At 38.1% G+C, this 20,353-nt stretch overlaps 1 protein-coding gene across 1 annotated transcript in view; it reads right to left on the bottom strand.

Annotated features, from left to right (window-relative positions):
• Window positions 1-1,905: 1,905 nt before the first annotated feature.
• Window positions 1,906-20,353, bottom strand: part of NXPH2 (neurexophilin 2) — a 129,245-nt gene continuing 110,797 nt past the window's right edge. Inside the window, exon 2 of the mRNA XM_006067017.4 lies at window positions 1,906-4,414. Within this exon, the coding sequence (XP_006067079.1) occupies window positions 3,671-4,414 (744 nt within the window). The 3' untranslated portion in view covers window positions 1,906-3,670. The remainder of the gene's footprint in view (window positions 4,415-20,353) is intronic.

Below are 20,353 nucleotides of genomic sequence, written 5' to 3'. Positions count from 1 at the left end.
GCAGAACCATGTCTCTAATGGAGATAGGATTAGCCAGTTGTGGAATGCTTAAGATGTAGCAGTTGTGCCTAAAATGTAGCATGTAGCATCTGGGTCATATAAAGTTCTTCAAATAAAGAAGAAAGGTGTTGCAGAATAACAGTGTTGGACAATAAAGATTACAGGATATAATATGCTATGAATCAGGTTCTCTTACGAACAGACGTGTTGGAGGACCACACTCATTACTGCTGGGGTATTTTAGATCAGGAGAATGTGTTGAAATTTCAAGTACCAAGTAGAAGGATGAAGGAAAATTGTTTTCTTTTCACTGATTACTGCTGTGCTACATGGTGTCCAAAAGTTTTGTCTTTTTTATTTTCTCATTTCCCCTCCCCAGATTTTACAGCAGCTATGGCCGGTATGGTCACCTTGTTCATAGTCACGGAAATACAGCCTCCTTCCTGATTCTGTGTGGCGATGAGTAACAAGATTGTTTCTGCAGAGGGGTGAAAAGGTCTTAAGACTAGTTTGCTTTCTCATAAATAGAGAGATCCTGAGACGATGCCTAACATCTCCCTGAAGATTAAATTTCTGCTAGTGTTTAAAAAAATTTTTTTTAATTAATTTTTTATGGAGGCATAATTGACACACAATGTTATATTGTTTTTAGGTATTCACTCTATTAGTTTAAATCTCATTTTATTTTATTTATTTTTGTGTGTTTTTTTAAATTTTATTTTATTTTTAAACTTTACAATATTGTATTAGTTTTGCCAAATATCGAAATGAATCCACCACAGGTATACCTTTGTTCCCCATCCTGAACCCTCCTCCCTCCTCCCTCCCCATACCCTCCCTCTGGGTCGTCCCAGTGCACCAGCCCCAAGCATCCAGTATCGTGCATCGAACCTGGACTGGCAACTCGTTTCATACATGATATTATACATGTTTAAATGCCATTCTCCCAAATCTCCCCACCCTCTCCCTCTCCCACAGAGTCCATAAGACTGATCTATACACCAGTGTCTCTTTTGCTGTCTTGTATACAGGGTTATTGTTACCATCTTTCTAAATTCCATATATATGCGTTAGTATACTGTATTGGTGTTTTTCTTTCTGGCTTACTTCACTCTGTATAATAGGCTACAGTTTCAACCACCTCATTAGAACTGATTCAAATGTATTCTTTTTAATGGCTGAGTAATACTCCATTGGGTATATGTACCACAGCTTTCTTATCCATTCATCTGCTGATGGACATCTAGGTTGCTTCCATGTCCTGGCTATTTTGAACAATTTGTGATTGGGCATAAAATTAGCTTACGTGAATGTCCTTTTCCTCAACTGCAGTACTCTAAGGCAAAAGTGGTTTTGTAGGAATGTGTGCATTTGCATGTTTAAATGGGATCTGATTTACATTGTGCCAAGCACCATTACTGACAATTATGTAGGCTTTGAAATGAAATTATGTCTAAAAAATATATGTGGCATATGTTCTATGCCAATTAAAAAACATGCCTGAGGAACTTTCTTTCTTTATTTTTTAATCCCACAAATCCTGCTAAAATCTAAGAATTGTGCAAACCGATTTAGTTTATTCTTTATATAGATATAGTGTTTATACCACTCAACTTTTGAACATTAGACAATTTAAAATCACCTTTCATTTGTAATAATAAATCTTAATGGAAGCTCACAGAATTCTTACTAGACACCAAGCTATGTGCCAAGTGGTTTGTATGGATTATTATTTTACTCTGCTTTATAATCTCCATGGCCTAATTACTCTGTTTAATATGAACATATGGAAGATCTGAATGTTCAGTTGATAATGCATACACACACAAGCACACACACACTAAACCATTGTGAAGAAAAGAAACAAGAACAATCTTTAAAAAAACAAAAACTTAAAGTCATGTGACAGATTTAGGAAATTCTTTTTATTTACATAGAAATGTGTACACATACTTTCTCTGTACACAGGAAATCTAAGTGTATATACACATATGGTTTCCACATATTTTACAGTAAATAGGAGTTTAATCTTGTTCCTAGGTTAAAATAAAATGATGTCTCAAAGTATTTCACACCAACCACAAAATTACAAAAGCACCCGGTGAACTCAGAGCAAAAATTTCAAGCCTGTATTACCACACACTAAGCTTAGTACAATTTTTACAAAAGACAAAAAACAAACACTGTGCAGGTATCACCAGGAAAAGGAAAGGACTAGAGATGCAAAATAGACGAGAGCTATTGGCTTTTTGAACAACGTAGTAAGAGCATTTTATAGTAAGAGCATTTTGTTCTTCCTTCAGTTGTCAATTCAGTGTTTTACTTTGATATTTTACAGATAAGAAGGGGGAAAACAGTTGACAGCTATCGTAAAAGGAGTAACCATTCCATGAATCTTCCAGGTTCTAGAAACACTTTTTTTACTGGTCAACCAGATTCTCTCTCTGTGCTAATTCAAAGATCATCCACCTCTACGACACAGATGATATTTGACCCCCTCAGAGAAGATGAAGAGAAGGTGGTTATGATGCAACATTCATTAAGAAGTTATCCCAAAAGCCTAGGGAGTCATGTGTCTTGGTTATTAGCACGATAATAATTAGCATTATTTAAATAAACTCCTTATTTCCACAATTTGATCCTTCATTTAAGTAGCTAAATGCAAGGAGAACTTAATCTAACAGGCTAGAAATAATGAATACATCATCCTGGAATTTCCTCCTTCCAATTTCAATCTTTCTCCCATTCTAGCTAGCCTAGGAAACAATTGCTTTCTCTCAATTTCAAAGTTGTTCTACATAGGTATACAAAAATCATACCACCAAATGAATAGAATTAGGTTACAGGGGGAAAACAGAGTTGTGATATTTTTGACAATCTCACATCATTGAATCTGGCAAAGTAATCTAAAAACATCCTGATCATCATCATTGTTGAACTGACTTCCAATACATCCAGATTTGCGTTTTTAATATGCCAATATTACTACTCAGATGAGAATCCTAAGGATGGTGACCAACCCAAGGGTAAGTGTTTAAATCCCACTCCACTCAACTCTAGCTCAGATAATAATGTGTTTCATTCCACTGGGGCGTTGTAACTTCACACATGAGTTTTGAAGCAAATTTTACCCCTTCATCTCTCATATCACTAACAGCACAGACATGGGAAAAAAGACAGCAATAAAAAAGAATTCAATGTCAGAAATGTGATTCATCTATCAAATACAATCTTTTCAGTTACTTTACTGGATCTGCTATTTTTAAGGTAACTTTCCAAAACATACTTCAAAGGCAGGCCCATTTCAAGAGCAATGTTTATCACATGCATTATTTGGTTCTTTCCTGTTCCATGTTGCTACTACCATCAACTCTTAGAGAAATAAGAATAGCTGGAGGAGTCAGCCTTAGGAGAGAGATCTTATGAGAGAGTGATGGTTTCATACACAGTTTGACTGTTTAGATTAAGGTACTTATGATCATAACAAACACATTTCAACTTTTAAGATGTTTCTTTTTCTTTTTTAAATGTGAAAACCTTATAGGGAATGAAGGTTCACTGCCAGAAACAAAAGGGATCCTTTGCCATGGAGAGCTGAGCTTGGTTCTTGGTGGTTCTATTAATAATTGAGTATATATTTATCCTTCCTTTTTATTGGCCATGGGAAGATTCAGCCAGAAGATAAGTAGGGAGTCTCGCTATGGTAATTGTAGTCAGGACAGACCTTTTGCACAAGTTTATAATCAACACTGTAAAAGGCAATGTAGATGCAAATGACCTTGAAGGGCTTGGAACACAACCAGGATACATGGCTCTGAGTCTGCTCCTGGTAGCAGATCTTGGATGGGTCAAAATTGCACAGGGCGGTCTTCTTGGCCCGATCTGTTTTTTCATACTCAATGCGACAGTTGAAAGATTTGGATTCCTTGGTCTCCAAGGTAGACTGAGGGGAAACTTCAAACTCCACCACTTTGGAGGGGGGTACCAAACTCACTGAAACGTTGCCCAGGCCGGTGGAATTATGTCGGAAATAAACACTGAAGGTTCCATTTCCATGGTCAACGATTTTCCCTGTGATGAGGAGGTTGAGTTTCACAGTTTTAATGTTGGAATGGAAGTCACCCCATCCAAACATTTTCTTAAATTTTCCTGTTTTCACTATTGGCCTCCTTTTAGTTCTTGCCAACGGCTCCTGAACTTCCGTGATGTTGGCCAACCAATCCCAAAAGTTCTCCATGCTGTCCGCATAGGCCAAGTGTCCAGGCTTGGGGACTGGAGACTGTTTAACAAACAGGCGCAGAGGGTTGATGATTCGCGAGTGCACCACGTTACCCACCAGGGTCCCTGTGGCATCTTTATCTTCCCAATCCAGTCCCTCCGTGGCATGCACCACCTTCTCACTGTCACAAAACAGCTGTTCGAAAGGAAGAAAGAAAAATATACTTTAGGTTGGGCTGTGAGTCCACACATACCAAAGCCAAAGCCCTGGGGCAATTCTTGTAGTATTATTTCGCTTCCTGCTAAATACCATTTCACATACACAGTGGCGCTCTGCAGTGTAACAAGATGACCATGTCATTCAAGCAGTATAAATCTGTGAGTACAAACATGGAAATGATGAGATTAGGAAGAGAGGACAGTTGGTTTTTTGTATACGCAGGTTCTGAATCCACTGGATTCAACCAACACTGAATTGAAATTAAAACTAAACAAAAAGTCCCAACTGCCCCCAACTCAAACACAGAAATTTCCAAAAAGCAAAACTTGAATATGTCACATTCTGGCAACTATTCACTTCGTATTCGGCATTATAAATAATCTAGAGATGGTTTAAAATATACAGAAGTATGTGCATAGGTTATATGCAAATACTAAACTATCTTATATAAGGAATTTAAACATCCCTGGATTTTGGTATCCAAGGGGATCTTGAAGCCAATCCTCCATGGATACCAAGGGATGACTGCATTTCATTTTAATGGGTTGATGTGGCTTTAGTCTCTGTCTCCTAATCTTTACAATTCTATCTTCCCAGATTGGGGGATATAGTATTTTTTGGTCTCTTATTTGATAAAAACATTCAATTTGTAAGGTCTTTTTTTTTTAGGTAGAAAATAGCTTTAGTAAGCTGAGATTTCTACCATGGAGCTAGAAGCCATCTGAATATAAGGTATTGATAAGACTCTTAAAATATATTTGTAGATAGCAAGCATATTATTATATTCAAAAGCTTATGTCATATAATTTCATAACTTGATATAATTCTATTTTAAATTCTTTAATTAAAAGTAGTATGAATAATAATATGAAGTTCTATAAAATATTTAGTTGAAAAAATATAATCTCAAATTATCTGCCTTTATAGAAGCAGAAATAAATTGGAGATGTATATTTTAAATTAATTAATTGTTGATAAATACATTTTATTACAACTGAATAATACCCTGAAAGATAGAATTGCTAAGAAAGAATCATGTGCCTATGTTTTATGGATTCCACAGTATTTTGATTCAAATCATTCCCCCTGAAACACAGCACTTTATTTGCATTTGATTTTCTTCTAATTCTCTTTGCAGTGTAAGAGTCTTCATGATTTCTAAAAATCATTTAGTTAAGTCAATATGAATTTTGAGAGACAGATTCATAATATATGAAACTGCTGCTTGGAGTGGATATTTATAGATGAATTATAAAGTCTGGAAAATAGAGGTTTCTCGTGGAAACACAGATAGCCTCTTATCTCTAATGGCACAAACCACTCTGGTAATGATTCTCTGGAAAACTGTCAGCGTGATGGAAAGGATGAGAAGGAAGTGGGGCTGTTTTTATGTACTGTTTCCCCAACCCTTTCAAACTTGGTGAAGTACCTGGTAAAACCAGTCTCAGATTATTACAAGAATTATTGCTTTCAATTCAGTTTTGAGAAAAAAAAAAAAAAAACTGGCATAGCTTGGATTGTAAATTTTACACTTGACTCTATGGTAGAGTTTAATAATATGAGGTTATATTTTATACATTCATCAAAGTTTAAATCCTAATAGAGTTTCATGAGAAGTGTTTTCACCTATAACTTGTCCCTGAACACTTTAGAGGAGGAATGCAAGGACTTAAATGTGTGTGTGGATTTTTCTTTTTTGTTTTCTGCTTTGGTGGGGAGGGGGCACATAATATATATTGATCCCATTGATTAATTCCCGAAGGCTTTTCCCACTCTTGTCTAGTATTTCCCAAAATTCTCTTCTCTAAATTACTGAGGCTTGGCAGAAGGGCAAACTGATACTCTGCACATTCTTATTGTTTTGAAAACCTGAATTCATACTCTCTGGTCCTAGGGTCTCACACATCCTGAAGTCAATACTTCTTTCTCTCTCCTGGTGTTGAAGGACTGGCATAGTCACCAGAAAAAGAGGGATCATTACTCAGGATTTCTGGCTCAAAATATTCTGGGTATTTCTGATACTGTCACTCGTTTTCTGACTTTGAACACTCTTCATTACAATATGCACACAGCCTCATTGAGATCAACTGGTCAGACAGCCCATGGAAGTCAGTACTGGCTACAGATAGGACTTGAGGTTGCTAAGAGCTAATGCAACCTGGTCCAGGTGACTTGTCCTGTCCTCTCTCCAAGGACACAGTCAAGGACACATGGATAGATAAGAAACCCCTAGCTGATCAAGGTCCAGTTTCTCTTCTCTGTGATTATGATTCTTGCTATTATTTGTTTTCACCTTTATCCAATATTTCATGAGATGTGCCCTGCTTGGTCAATGTCGACAGCCACACCTACTAATCCTGAGAATGGCCGGTACTAAAGAACTTAATTTCCTGATCTATATTCCCCAATTTGTCCAATTTCCTATTCTCTTCCTTCACTCCTGTCTTTCTTCCTATCTTTCACAAGATAAATCCCTTTTAGCTTGCTTAAAAAAAAAAAAACAAAAACAAACAAAAAAAACCTTCAATTCTTACTCATACATAATATGCTTGTGCTCAAGTGCTTAGTCGTGTCCAACTCTTTAGAGACCCCACAGATTAACATATAGCCACTAGTGACAGTGACAGTCAGTCATATCCGACTCTTTCTGATCCAAAGGACTGTATCCCAGCAGGGTCCTCTGTCCAGGGGATTTCCCAGGCAAGAATACTGGAGCAGGTTGCCATTTTCTACTCCAGGGGATCTTCCTGACCCAGGAATCGAACCCCTATCTCTTGGGTCTCCTGCACTGGCAGGCGGATTCTTTACCACATTCTTTACCTCTGGGCAGTGTTCCCAATTAATACTGTGTTAGTAGAATAAAGATCCATTTTTCCATTCAAAAATACTTTTTTTTTACACAAGTATGACAACACTCTGTACTACCAGCACCAATATGCTCTTTTTATCTTAAAATGCTTGTTTCACATTGTACATTTTTCTGAGTTTTTTCTGCTTGGGTCATTTTTCTTGATGCTTTGCCTGATTTTCTCCTTTTTCTGTTATTGAAAACCTATCAGTGTTAAACTTATTGTACAGTGACAAGTTTTCAATCACGTAGAGTCTCAGGCTAACTGATATTGGTGCATTTTAAAATACATGATGAGTTCTATTGTGAGATGGACATTATGAGGTCCTTCTCTTATCTCTAGGACTTCTGATGTGATGGTTCTGAGATGACTCAATAATATTTACTCAAAAATTCGCTTATTAATTTTAAAAAATACTACAGATTTTCATTGTAGTAACTGATGTTGTAACAATTTGACCCAAATATAGGTAACTCACCCTAAGAAAGTGAAAAAAAGAACACAAAACTTACCAAACAGATAAATTAGAGGTAATTATTTGCTTTTAGAAACACTCTTATATTCTTCAGGAAAGATTCTACAGATGAGGATTGAAAACTAAATTTGATTCTTAAAAAGTATATTCTAACACAATACTCTTTAGGTTCAAATCTGCTCAAGTTGCCTTTGATTTTAAGGTTTGCCTATGTAAAAATAATGCAATTTAACTCTTAAGCACAGATCTATAATTGTTCTCTGTTTCAGTGAAAACTGTCATTGAGGATTCCTTAGATAAAAAGTAGATGTATGCATCTTTTACTTTTTTTGTTTTACTCTAGACTTTGCTTTGACAACAACATTAAACAAATTGAGAAAAGCTGGGTAATGGCAACCCACTCCAATATTCTTGCCTGGAAAATCCCATGGATGGAGAAACCTGGTAGGTTACAGTACATGGGGTCGCAAAGAGTCAGACACGACTGAGTGACTTCACTTCACTTCTTCAACTTATTTATTACTCTAAAATATATGGACAGTTCTTACAAGTACTGATTTCCAAATCTAAACTCAAATTTCAAAAAGCTATTTGATGATGATATATATAGGCAGAAGAGTATAATTAAAAAAACAAATATGTGTTTAGTTGTCTTTAAAAGCTGCGAGTTGTACCTCTTCTCCCAACTGTCTCTCCCTGTGGTATAACTTGTTCAGTCTTCTCCCTAGAATGCTGCTTAAATGCGGGCGTCACTACTGAGAAGACACCCTCTCCTAAACAGGGCTACATAGATAGTTGTGTGACCCAAGTTCCCAAGGCTGATGCTTAACCTCGAAAGACCTACTCAGGGATGACTGGGGTTTGAATGAACCACAACCCCACCCACACTCATCCAATATACTCCCAATATGGAAGCAGCATGGTGGAAAAAGCATAGGATTTGCTGCCTGATGACCTCATTGTCCCTTGACATGAGCCCCAATTTTCACATCTATGCCTCCTTTGTTGGTTGATTGTAAGGACAAAATTTAAAAAATGGATGGAAATTACTGAGCCCAATCTCTGGCAAAAGGCACTCAGAGACTGATGGGTCTTACATTATCCAATGGATAGTTCCATGCCTCCTATTCAAAAATTGTCTTCAAAAGATGATATGGATTCTCAGGTCTCCAAGGAACTGATTAGTGATCAATCAAGCAACTTGTTCAATGCCATAGGATAAGTTAATGAGTAGAAATCAACCCTAGAGCATCAATCAAATGCTTCTTCGTGTTCCAGTCTCACTGACATCTGAGTCATATCCAGATCACAGGGACAGGTGAGCATTCTTTGCTAATAAAATGTGTTTGTGGATCTTTGATTTCAGCCTACCAAATGAGTCAGCAAAGGATCTGAAAGTGCAAAGTGTCTGGAAGGATACTCACTCCTTTGTAGACAATTTCAGTGATACGACATGCTGGGAGAGGACTGAAGTGGATCTGAACCTGTTGGCAAACCAGTCTGTTCAAGGCAAGGTTGTTAGATGCTATCTGAAAAGCACAAGGCTGTATCCCCCATTGCTTTTGTACTTGCGGGGGTTCTCTATGCTACTATCAATATCACTGCTGTCTTTTGTCCCATCATATTACAATAATAATGCAAAAACATTTAACTGCTTGCACGAAATGGAGTTTAAAAAAGGGAGAAAAAGAGGAATTGCTGTGCTTTATCTGTTTGAACATTCCCTGATTTCAACACATTTATCAAAGCTTAAGTAATTTATGTCTTGGCAGGGTGTATCAATTTCACAAAGCACACACATTAGCTGGATACAATGATATCATATTGGCTTTTTCTGCATCTTACAGAGGAGCTCAAAAAGATTAATAAAAGCTCAAACCTTCATCAATTAAATAAAGCAGGTGGAAGGAAGGAAGTAAAGGAGGAAGACTGTATTTCATTTCATTTCTTTTGTTTTTAGGGAGAAAAAAAAGCTGACAGGTTCAAATCATTCATCATAACAAGCTGGAGTTGAATTTCACTGATAATTAAATGCACTTTTTTTCCCAAGAGACAGAGAAGCTGCAGTGAATTTTATAGTAGCAGATGTGAGAACTGTCGCAAATTATGGAAATAATTTATAAACTAAAAAGCATCTTTCTCTGCAAATACTATATCAGAAGATCTTTTAAAAGTATATCTATTATGTATTTTTCAGGAAAACATTTTATATTAGACTAGTTTTAGTTTGGAGAAGGCGATGGCACCCCACTCTAGTACTCTTGCCTGGAGAATCCCAGAGACGGGGGAGCCTGGTGGGCTGCCGTCTATGGGGTCGCACAGAGTCGGACATGACTGAATCGACTTAGCAGCAGCAGCAGCAGTTTTAGTTTACTGGACACTTGTGTGGTACAGAGTTATAATATATCCTGTACCTACTTTCCTATATTATTAACATCTTATATATCTTACACTTGTTACAACTAAAGATCTAACACATGCATTCATGCTCACTCACTTCAGTCGTGTCTGACTCTTTGTGACCCTATGGATGGTGGCCCGCCAGACTCTCAGTCCATGGGATTTTCCAGGCAAGAAGGCTGGAGTGGGCTGCCTTGCTCTCCTCTAGGGGATCTTCTGACCCAGGGATCAAACCTGTGTCTTATGTCTCCTGCATTGGCAGGCAGATTCTTTACCACTAGTGTGACCTGAGAAGCCCAAAGATCCAATATTTACACCTTATTATTAACTAAAGTCCATGCTTTATTCAGATTTCCTTCATTTTTCCTTAATGTCCTTTATATGTTCCAAGAGCCCATCTAGGATCCCACATTATATTTGGTCATCATGAACTGTTAATCTTGTTTTGGCCGTGACCATTTCTCAGTTGTTCCTTGTTTTTGGTGGCCTTGAACATTTCAAGGAGCACTGGCTAGGCCTTTCAGTTTGAGTTTGTCTGATGTCTTTCTTATGATTAGAGTAGGCTTTGAGGAGGAAGAACACAGAAGTAAGGTGCCATTTTCATCCCTTCATCGAAAGGGTACGCTCTAGCAACAAGACTTAATCACTATTGATGTTAACCTCTGATTTAGGCAGAGAAGATCTTTTTAAGTTTCACTTTCAGAATTCTCACAAGGCTTGTACATTTTTGTTATCATAAGCTTAGTCTAATTTACATTTAATTCAGTGGGACTTGGTTTAGGATTGATTTTTTGTTTTTAAAGTCAGGAATTCAAGCATTTCAATTTACAAGTCTTTACTGCATCACTGAATTCTCTCAAGTAACCTCAGAGTTGCTTAGGAATTCCTATACTATTTATTTATTTATTTTTTAAAATATAAATTTATTTATTTTAATTGGAGGCTAATTACTTTACAATATTGTAGTGGTTTTGCCATACATCAACATGAATCCACCACAGGTGTACACATGTTTCCCATCCTGAACCCCCCTCCCACCTCCCTCCCCATACCATACCTCTGGGTCATCCCAGTGCACCAGCCCCAAGCATCCTGAATCCTGCATTGAACCTGGACTGGTGATTCATTTCATATATGATATTATACATGTTTCAATGCCATTCTCCCAAATCATCCCACCCTCTCCCTCTCCCACAGAGTCCAAAAGACTGTTCTATACAACTGTGTCTCTTTTGCTGTCTCAAATACAGGTTATCGTTACTGTAACAATAGTTACTTTCTAAACTATTTATATATTATTCTAGCACTATTATGTGCTATAAGTATGTCTGTCATCATCAATTATTATTGTTGTTATTTCACATTCATTTAGTATTTATTTCTTAAAAATGGTGCTCATTTAGATAATTGATAATTCAATAAAGAAGAGCTTCAGTTCAGTTCAGTCGCTCAGTCATGTCCGACTCTTTGCAACCCCATGAATCGCAGCACGCCAGGCCTCCCTGTCCATCACCATCTCCTGGAGTTCACTCAAACTCTCGTCCATCGAGTTGGTGATGCCATCCAGCCATCTCATCCTCTGTCATCCCCTTTTCCTCGTGCCCCCAATCCCTCCCAGGATCAGAGTCTTTTCCAATGGGTCAACTCTTCACATGAGGTGGCCAAAGTACTGGAGTTTCAGCTTTAGCATCATGCCTTACAAATAGCTATGAAAAGAAGAGAAGCAAAAAGCAAAGGAGAAAAGGAAAGACATAAGCATCTGAATGCAGAGTTCCAAAGAATAGCAAGAAGAGATAAGAAAGCCTTCCTATGCGATCAATGCAAAGAAATAGAGGAAAACAACAGAATGGGAAAGACTAGGGATCTCTTCAAGAAAATTAGAGATACAAAGGGAACATTTCATGCAAAGACAGGCTCGATAAAGGACAGAAATGGTATGGACCTAACAGAAGCAGAAGATATTAAGAAGAGATGGCAAGAATACACGGAAGAACTGTACAAAAAAGATCTTCACGACCCAGATAATCACGATGGTGTGATCACTCACCCAGAGCCAGACATCCTGGAATGTGAAGTCAAGTGGGCCTTAGAAAGCATCACTATGAACAAAGCTAGTGGAGGTGATGGAATTCCAGTTGAGCTATTTCTAAAGAAGAGCTTAGTCTTTAAATATCTCACATGGAGTTGGAATTACCTGCTTAATGTATTAGATTCAGATATTCTTCTCAGTTTTGGATCAGGTCTATTGTACTTGACTCTATACATCCAATGAGTCAGTATCAACATTTACATGGGGCTTTCTTTGCAGGTCTGTTTACCAAGTGAATGAAGCTAAGGAAAGTCTCACAAAGCAGTGTTCTACCTTCACAGTAAGCTGTGTGCTGTGGGGCCATGACCATTACTAGGGTTCCTTTGGGATTGGAGACAGTCAGACTTTTGCCATAATTATGGGGTAATCATCTTCTACATGGGTTTCCAAGGTGGTGCAGTGGTAAAATCTGCCTGTGAATGCAGGAGATGCAAGAGAAACAGGTTCGATTCCTGGGGTGGGAAGATCCCCTCGAGTAGGAAATGGCATTCCATTCCAGTATTCTTGCTGGGATAATCCTATGGTCAGAGATGTGGGCTACAGTCCATGGGGTCATAAAGAGTCAGACATGACTGAGCATGCATGCTATGCTATGCTACATCTATATATCCATCATTGTGATAGCTTTGCTTCTTCTCTGTTGCTGCATGTGGGGATGGGTCCTAAACTGCATGTGGTGGGGTGTGGGGGTGGGGAGAAGAGGAGGAGGAGATGATTTGTCTACACCTATGAGTAATACAAAGGAAGTGAAGGGCATTTAAAATGTGAGCTTCAGTTCAGTTCAGTTGAGTTGCTCAGTCCTGTCCGACTCTTTGCGACCCCATGAATTGCAGCATGGCAGGCCTCCCTGTCCATCACCAACCCTCGGAGTTTACTCAGACTCACATCCATTGAGTCAGTGATGCCATCTAGCCATCTCATCCTCTGTCATTCCCTTCTCCTCCTGCCCCCAATCCCTCCCAGCATCAGAGTCTTTTCCAATGAGTCAACACTTTGGATCAGGTGGTCAAAGTACTGGAGTTTCAGCTTTAGCATCATTCCTTCCAAAGAAATCCCAGGGTTGATCTCCTTCAGAATGGACTGGTTGGATCTCCTTGCAGTCCAAGGGACTCTCAAGAGTCTTCTCCAATACCACAGTTCAAAAGCTTCAATTCTTCGGCGCTCAGCTTTGTTCACAGTCCAACTCTCACATCCATACATGACCACTGGAAAAACCATAGCCTTGACTAGACGGACCTTTGTTGGCAAAGTAATGTCTCTGCTTTTCAATATGCTTTGGTCATAACTTTTGGTCATAACTTTTCTTCCAAGGAGTAAGTGTCTTTTAATTTCATGGCTGCAGTCACAGTCAGCAGTGATTTTGGAGGTCCCCAAAATAAAGTCTGACACTGTTTCCACTGTTTCCCCATCTATTTCCCATGAAGTAATGGGACCAGATGCCATGATCTTCGTTTTCTGAATGTTGAGTTTTAAGCCAACTTTTTCACTCTCCTCTTTCACCTTCATCAGGAGGCTTTTTAGTTCCTCTTCACTTTCTGCCATAAGGGTGGTGTCATCTGCATATCTGAGGTTATTGATGTTTCTCCCAGCAATCTTTATTCCAGCTTGTGCTTCTTCCAGCCCAGCATTTCTCATGATGTACTCTGCATAGAATTTAAATAAGCAGGGTGACAATATACAGCCTTGACGAACTCCTTTTCCTATTTGGAACCAGTCTGTTGTTCCATGTCCAGTTCTAACTGTTGCTTCCTGACCTACATACAGGTTTCTCAAGAGGTAGGTCAGGTGGTCTGGTATTCCCATCTCTTTTAGAATTTTCCACAGTCAAAGGCTTTGGCATAGTCAATAAAACAGAAAGAGATGTTTTTCTGGAACTCTCTTGCTTTTTTGATGATCCAACAGAAGTTGGCAATTTGGTCTCTGGTTCCTCTGCCTTTTCTAAAACCAGCTTGAACATCTGGAAGTTCACAGTTCATGTATTGCTGAAGCCTGGCTTGGAGCATTTTGAGCATTACTTTACTAGCGTGTGAAATGAGTACAATTGTGTTGTAGTTTGAGCATTCTTTGGCATTGCCTTTCTTTGGGATTGGAATGAAAACTGACCTTTTCCAGTCCTGTGGCCACTGCTGAGTTTTCTAAATTTGCTGGCATATTGAGTGCAGCACTTTCACAGCATCATCTTTCAGGATTTGAAATAGCTCCACTGGAATTCCCTCACCTCCACTAGCTTTGTGAGCTTATGGGGTTCAAATTCCATTCAATTTACAGCGTACCATTATCAGTTCAGGATACTCTATCCTACTGCAGTCCCAACAGGGGCTGTTTTTTATTATTTGAAGAAACACCTGTGGATGAAATAAGAAAGCCAGTCTTGCTGTTCTAGTCCAGGTTTTATCAATTCTGATAAAATAACTTAATTTTTTATTAAAATTAAAAAAATTAAAAAAATTAAATTTAAATATATAAAATATATAAAATATAAAATAAATATATAAAATATATAAAATAAAAAAATTAAAATTAAAAAAATATATAAAAATAATTTATAAATAAATTAAAAAACTGGTACATTTTATTTAACCCCATTGACTCTTCACTTGCAAGGTTGGAGTTGCACTTTAAGGAGACAAAGGAGGCTTTGAGGTAGAAAGTGATCTCGAGTGAAGTGGTTCATGCACAGAAACACCTGTAACAAACATTGTGCAGTCTAGGGGAGAAGTGGGGGGCGGGTCAGGAACTTTGGTCACAAATTCATGTGTTCTCTTTTTTTGTTAAATTGAATTACAGTTGATTTACAATACTGTGTGGTTTCAAGTATTATACAGTGATTCAGTTTTACATAATATATACATAATATATGTAATATATAATTTTTCAGATTCTTTTCCATTATAGATTTATTGCGTGCACGTGTGCATGCTCAGTTGCTTCAGTCATGTCTGGCTCTTTGCAACTCTATGGTCTGTAGGCTCCAGGCTCCTCTGTCCATGGGATTCTCCAGGCAAGCATAGTGGAGTGGGTTGCCATGCACTCCCCCAGGGGATCTTCCCAATCAAGGGATTCAACCTGTGTCTGCTGCATCTCCTGCACTACAGGTGGATTCTTTTACTGTTGAGCTGCCTGGGAAGCCCCATAGGTTTATTAAAATATATCAAATACAGTTCCCTGTACTCTACAGTAAGACCTTGCTATTTATCTCTTTTATATATAGTAGTGTGTATCTGTTATCCCCTCCCAACCTTCTACTTTGGTAACCATAGCATTGTTTTCTATGTCTGTGAGTCTGTATATATTGTAAAATAGTTCATCTGTGCCGTATTTTAGATTCCACTTGTAACTGATATGGTATTTGTTTTTTTCTTTTACTTACTTCACTTAGTATGATAATCTCTAGATCCATCCATGTTGCTGAAAATGGTATTATTTCATCCTTTTTTTATGGCTGAGTAATATGCCATTGTGTTTGTATGTGTATATATATTTAAACACACACACACACACATATATATATATATATGCATATTATATATATACCATATCTTCTTTATCCATTCATCTGTTGATGGAAATTTACGTTGTTTTCATGCCTTGGCCACTGTGAATAGTGTTGCTATGAACATTAGGGTGTACATATCTTTTGAATGCATTCATCTTTAATCACTGATTTAACAGGTATCTATCACATGCCTTTTAGGTACAGCAACTGTGCTCTGCACACTGGGAACATACTGCTGAACAGGGCAGATAAAGTGCCTGCCTTAATGTGATTTACAGAAAATTAAGGAAAAGAACAACAAGACAGACGGGTCATGGTGGAGAGGTCTGACAAAATGTGGTCCACTGGAGAAGGGAATGGCAAACCACTTCAGTATTCTTGCCTTAAGAACCCCATGAACAGTATGAAAAGGCAAAAAGATAGGACACTGAAAGATGAACTCCCCAGGTTGGTAGGTGCCCAATATGCTACTGGAGATCAGTGGAGAAATAACTCCAGGAAGAATGAAGGGATGGAGGCAAAGCAAAAACAACACCCACTTGTGGATGTGACTAGTGATAGAAGCAAGGTCCAATGCTGTAAAGAGCAATATTGCCTAGGAACCTGGAATGTAAGGTTCATGAATCAAGGCAAATTGGAAGTGGTCAACAGGAGATGGCAAGAGTGAACATTCTAGGAATGCTCAAGTCAACATTCTAGGAATCAGCAAACTACAATGGACTGGAATGGGTGAATTTAACTCAGATGACCATTATATCCACCACTGTGGGCAGGAATCCCTTAGAAGAAATGGAGTAGCCATCATAGTCAACAAAAGAGTCCAAAATGCGGTACTTGGATGCAATCTCAAAAACGGCAGAATGATGTCTGTTCGTTTCCAAGGCAAGTCATTCAATATCACAGTAATCCAAGCGTATGCCCCAACCAGTAACACTGAAGAAGCTGAAGTTGAACGGTTCTATGAAGACCTACAAGACCTTTCAGAACTAACACCCAAAAAAGACATCCTTTACATTATTGGGGATTGGAATGCAAAAGTAGGAAGTCAAGAAACACCTGGAGTAACAGGCAAATTTGGCCTTGGAGTACAGAATGAAGCAGGACAAAGGCTAATAGAGTTTTGCCAAGAGAACGCACTGGTCATAGCAAATACTCTCCCAACAGCACAAGAGCAGACTCTACACATGGACATCACTAGACGGTCAATACCAAAATCAGATTGATTATATTCTTTGCAGCTAAAGATGGAGAAGCTCTATACAGTCAACAAAACAAGACTGGGAGCTGACTGTGGCTCAGATCATGAACTCCTTATTGCCAAATTCAGACTTATATTGAAGAAAGTAGGGAAAACCACTAGACCATTCAGGTATGACCTAAATCAAATCCCTTATGATTATACAGTGGAAGTGAGAAATAGATACAGGGGATTAGATCTGATAGACAGAGTGCCTAAAGAACTATGGACGGAGTTTTGTGACATTGTACAGGAGACATTGATCAAGACCATCTGCAAGAAAAAGAAATGCAAAAAAGCAAATGACTGTCTGAGGAGGCCTTACAAATAGCTGTGAAAAGAAGAGACATGAAAAGCAAAGGAGAAAAGGAAAGATATACCCATTTGAATGCAGACTTCCAAAGAATAGCAAGGAGAGATAAGAAAGCCTTCCTCAGTGATCAGTGCAAAGAAATAGAAGAAAGCAATAGAATGGGAAAGACTAGAAATCTCTTCAAGAAAATTAAAGATACCAAGGGAACATTTCATGCAACGATGGGCACAATAAAGGACAGAAATGGTATGGACCTAACAGAAGTAGAAGATATTCAGAGGAAGTGGCAAGGAAACACATAAGACCTATAAAAAAAAGATCTTCATGACCCAAATAATCACGATGGTGTGATCACTCACCTGGAGCCAGACATCCTGGAATACGAAGTCAAGTGGGCCTTAGGAAGCATCACTATTAACAAAGCTAGTGGAGGTGATGGAATTCCAGTTGAGCTATTTCAAATCCTAAAAGATGATGGTGTGACAGTGTTGCACTCATATGCCAGCAAATTTGGAAAGCTCACCAGTGGACTGGAAAAGGTCAGTTTTCATTCCAATCCCAAAGAAAGGCAATGCCAAAGAATGCTCAAACTACTGCACAATTGCACTCATCTCATACGCTAGTAAAGTAATGTTCAAAATTCTCCAAGCCAGGCTTCAGCAATACGTGAACTGTGAACTTCCAGATGTTCAAGCTGGTTTTAGAAAAGGTAGAAGAACCAGAGATCAAATGGCCAACATCTGTTGGATCATCGAGAAAGCAAGAGAGTTCCAGAAAAATATCTACTTCTGCTTTATTGACTATGCCAAAGCCTTTGACTGTGTGGATCACAACAAACTCTGGAAAATTCTTAAAGAGATGGGAATACCAAATCACCTGACCTGCCTCCTGAGAAATCTGTATGCAGGTCAGGAAGCAACAGCTAAAATTGGACATGGAACAACAGACTGGTTCCAAACTGGGAAAGGAGTACATCAAGACTGTATATTGTCACCCTGCTTATTTAACTTATATGCAGAGTACATCATGAGACATGCTGGGCTGGAGGAAGCACAAGCTGGAATCAAGATTGCCGAGAGAAATATCAATAACCTTAGATGTGCAGATCACATGACCCTTATGGCAGAAAGCGAAGAAGAACTAAAGAGCCTCTTGATGAAAGTGAAAGAGGAGAGTGAAAAAGTTGGCTTAAAACTCAACATTAAGAAAACTAAGATCATGGCATCTGGTCCCATCACTTCATGGCAAATAGATGGGGAAACAGAGACAGACTTATTTTCTTGGGCTCCAAAATCACCGCTGACTGTGACTGCAGCCATGAAATTAGAAGATGCTTACTCCTTGGAAGAAAAGTTATGACCAACCTAGATAGCATATTGAAAAGCAGAGACATTACTTTGCCAACAAGGTCCGTCTAGTCAAAGCTATGGTTTTTCCGGTAGTCATGTATGGATGTGAGAGTTGGAATATAAAGAAAGCTGAGCACTGAAGAATTGATGCTTTTGAACTGTGGTGTTGGAGAAGTCTCTTGAGATTCCCTTGGACTGCAGGGAGATTCACCCAGTCCATCCTAAAGCAAATCAGTCCTGAATATTCATTGGAAGGATGGATGCTGAAGCTGAAACTTCAATTCTTTGGCCAACAGATGCAAGAACTAACTCATTTGAAAAGACCCTGATGCTGGGAAAGATTGAAGGCAGCAGAAGGGGACAACAGAGGATGAGATGGTTGGATGGTATCACCGACTCAATGGACATGAGTTTGAGTAAGCTCTGGGAGTTGGTGATGCATAGGGAGGCCTGGTGTGCTGCAGTCCATGGGGTTGCAAAGAGTCAGACATGACTGAGCAATTGAACTGAACTGAAGGAAAACAAACATTACATAAATAGTCATAAATAATATACCACTGACTTAAAGTTGTCATAAGCATCTGAAATATGTGTATATATAATATATATATATAGATGAATATAGATACATCAAGCAGGTGGCACTAGTCCTAAACAGGGAGGCAACAGAGCAAAGAGTGAGCAGAATTGAGTAATTAATATCTTTATTTTGATGATAAAAATAAAACCCAAGATGTATTCATTGATCGTTGAAAATGAATGAATTCATGACAAGGAAATGAATCGATCTTGGTATTTATATTCCTCCTTACCTAGTTCCAAATTGTATATTGATTTGTTTATAATTACTAATGAGTATGATAACATTATAAGACAATAGTTATATTTTTCCTAGTAAAAGACTCATTTTTTCTTTTCTTTTCCAGCTTTATTGAGGTATAATTGACAAATAAAGTTGTAATATATTTAAACTGTACAACATGTTTACATTGTGAAATCATTCCTATCATCAAGTAATTAAATTAACACACCCATCCCCTCACATGGTTACCCCCTCCTTTTTTGGGAGTGAGAATCCGTAAGAAAGGGTTCTTAGTAAATTTCAATCAGGACTTGTTCATCTTAGAATTGAAAGTACATGTACACTTCTCCTAATGATAAATAGGGTCCAAGGATCAGTCAGTGCTAAATTTCTGACTTGGAGGTCTTGTGCTCAGGGTGGCAACCCGAGCAGCCTTGTGTTTCACCCTTAAATCTCCTAAGAGCTGTTGAAGGTTATAACAGATATTTTTGGGCTCTGAGACAGTCAAACCTTTGTTATAATTGTGGTATAACTTTTTTCTATTATCTTATATAATTATTACCATATATATTAATGTTTCTTGATAATGAACCACATATGTTCTAGGTAAATTACATTTTGAATAATGTAGCTTGTCTGCATATTTATGGGTGTCTTATGATATGTTAATAGACGACAAATCTGGCTTTTGTCTATGATTTTCACAAGAACTGATGAATACTCTAAATGAAAGGTAAAACACAACTGAATTTTTTTTTTCTTTCGGTAATCAGAGCACTGAAGAGGCATCTATACCTCAAGTGGATGTTTTCAGTTTTTCGTGTTTATACTGAAGATAAGGTATTTATAGCCCATACTAGTGTTCTGTGACATGCTTGCCATAATAGAAATAACTTACCAAGGAT

Source organism: Bubalus bubalis, chromosome 2, assembly GCF_019923935.1.
Source record: "Bubalus bubalis isolate 160015118507 breed Murrah chromosome 2, NDDB_SH_1, whole genome shotgun sequence".
Classification (NCBI taxonomy): domain Eukaryota; kingdom Metazoa; phylum Chordata; class Mammalia; order Artiodactyla; family Bovidae; genus Bubalus; species Bubalus bubalis.
The sequence above is the reverse complement of the archived record's forward strand: the minus strand, read 5'-3'. Positions and strand labels throughout refer to the sequence as shown.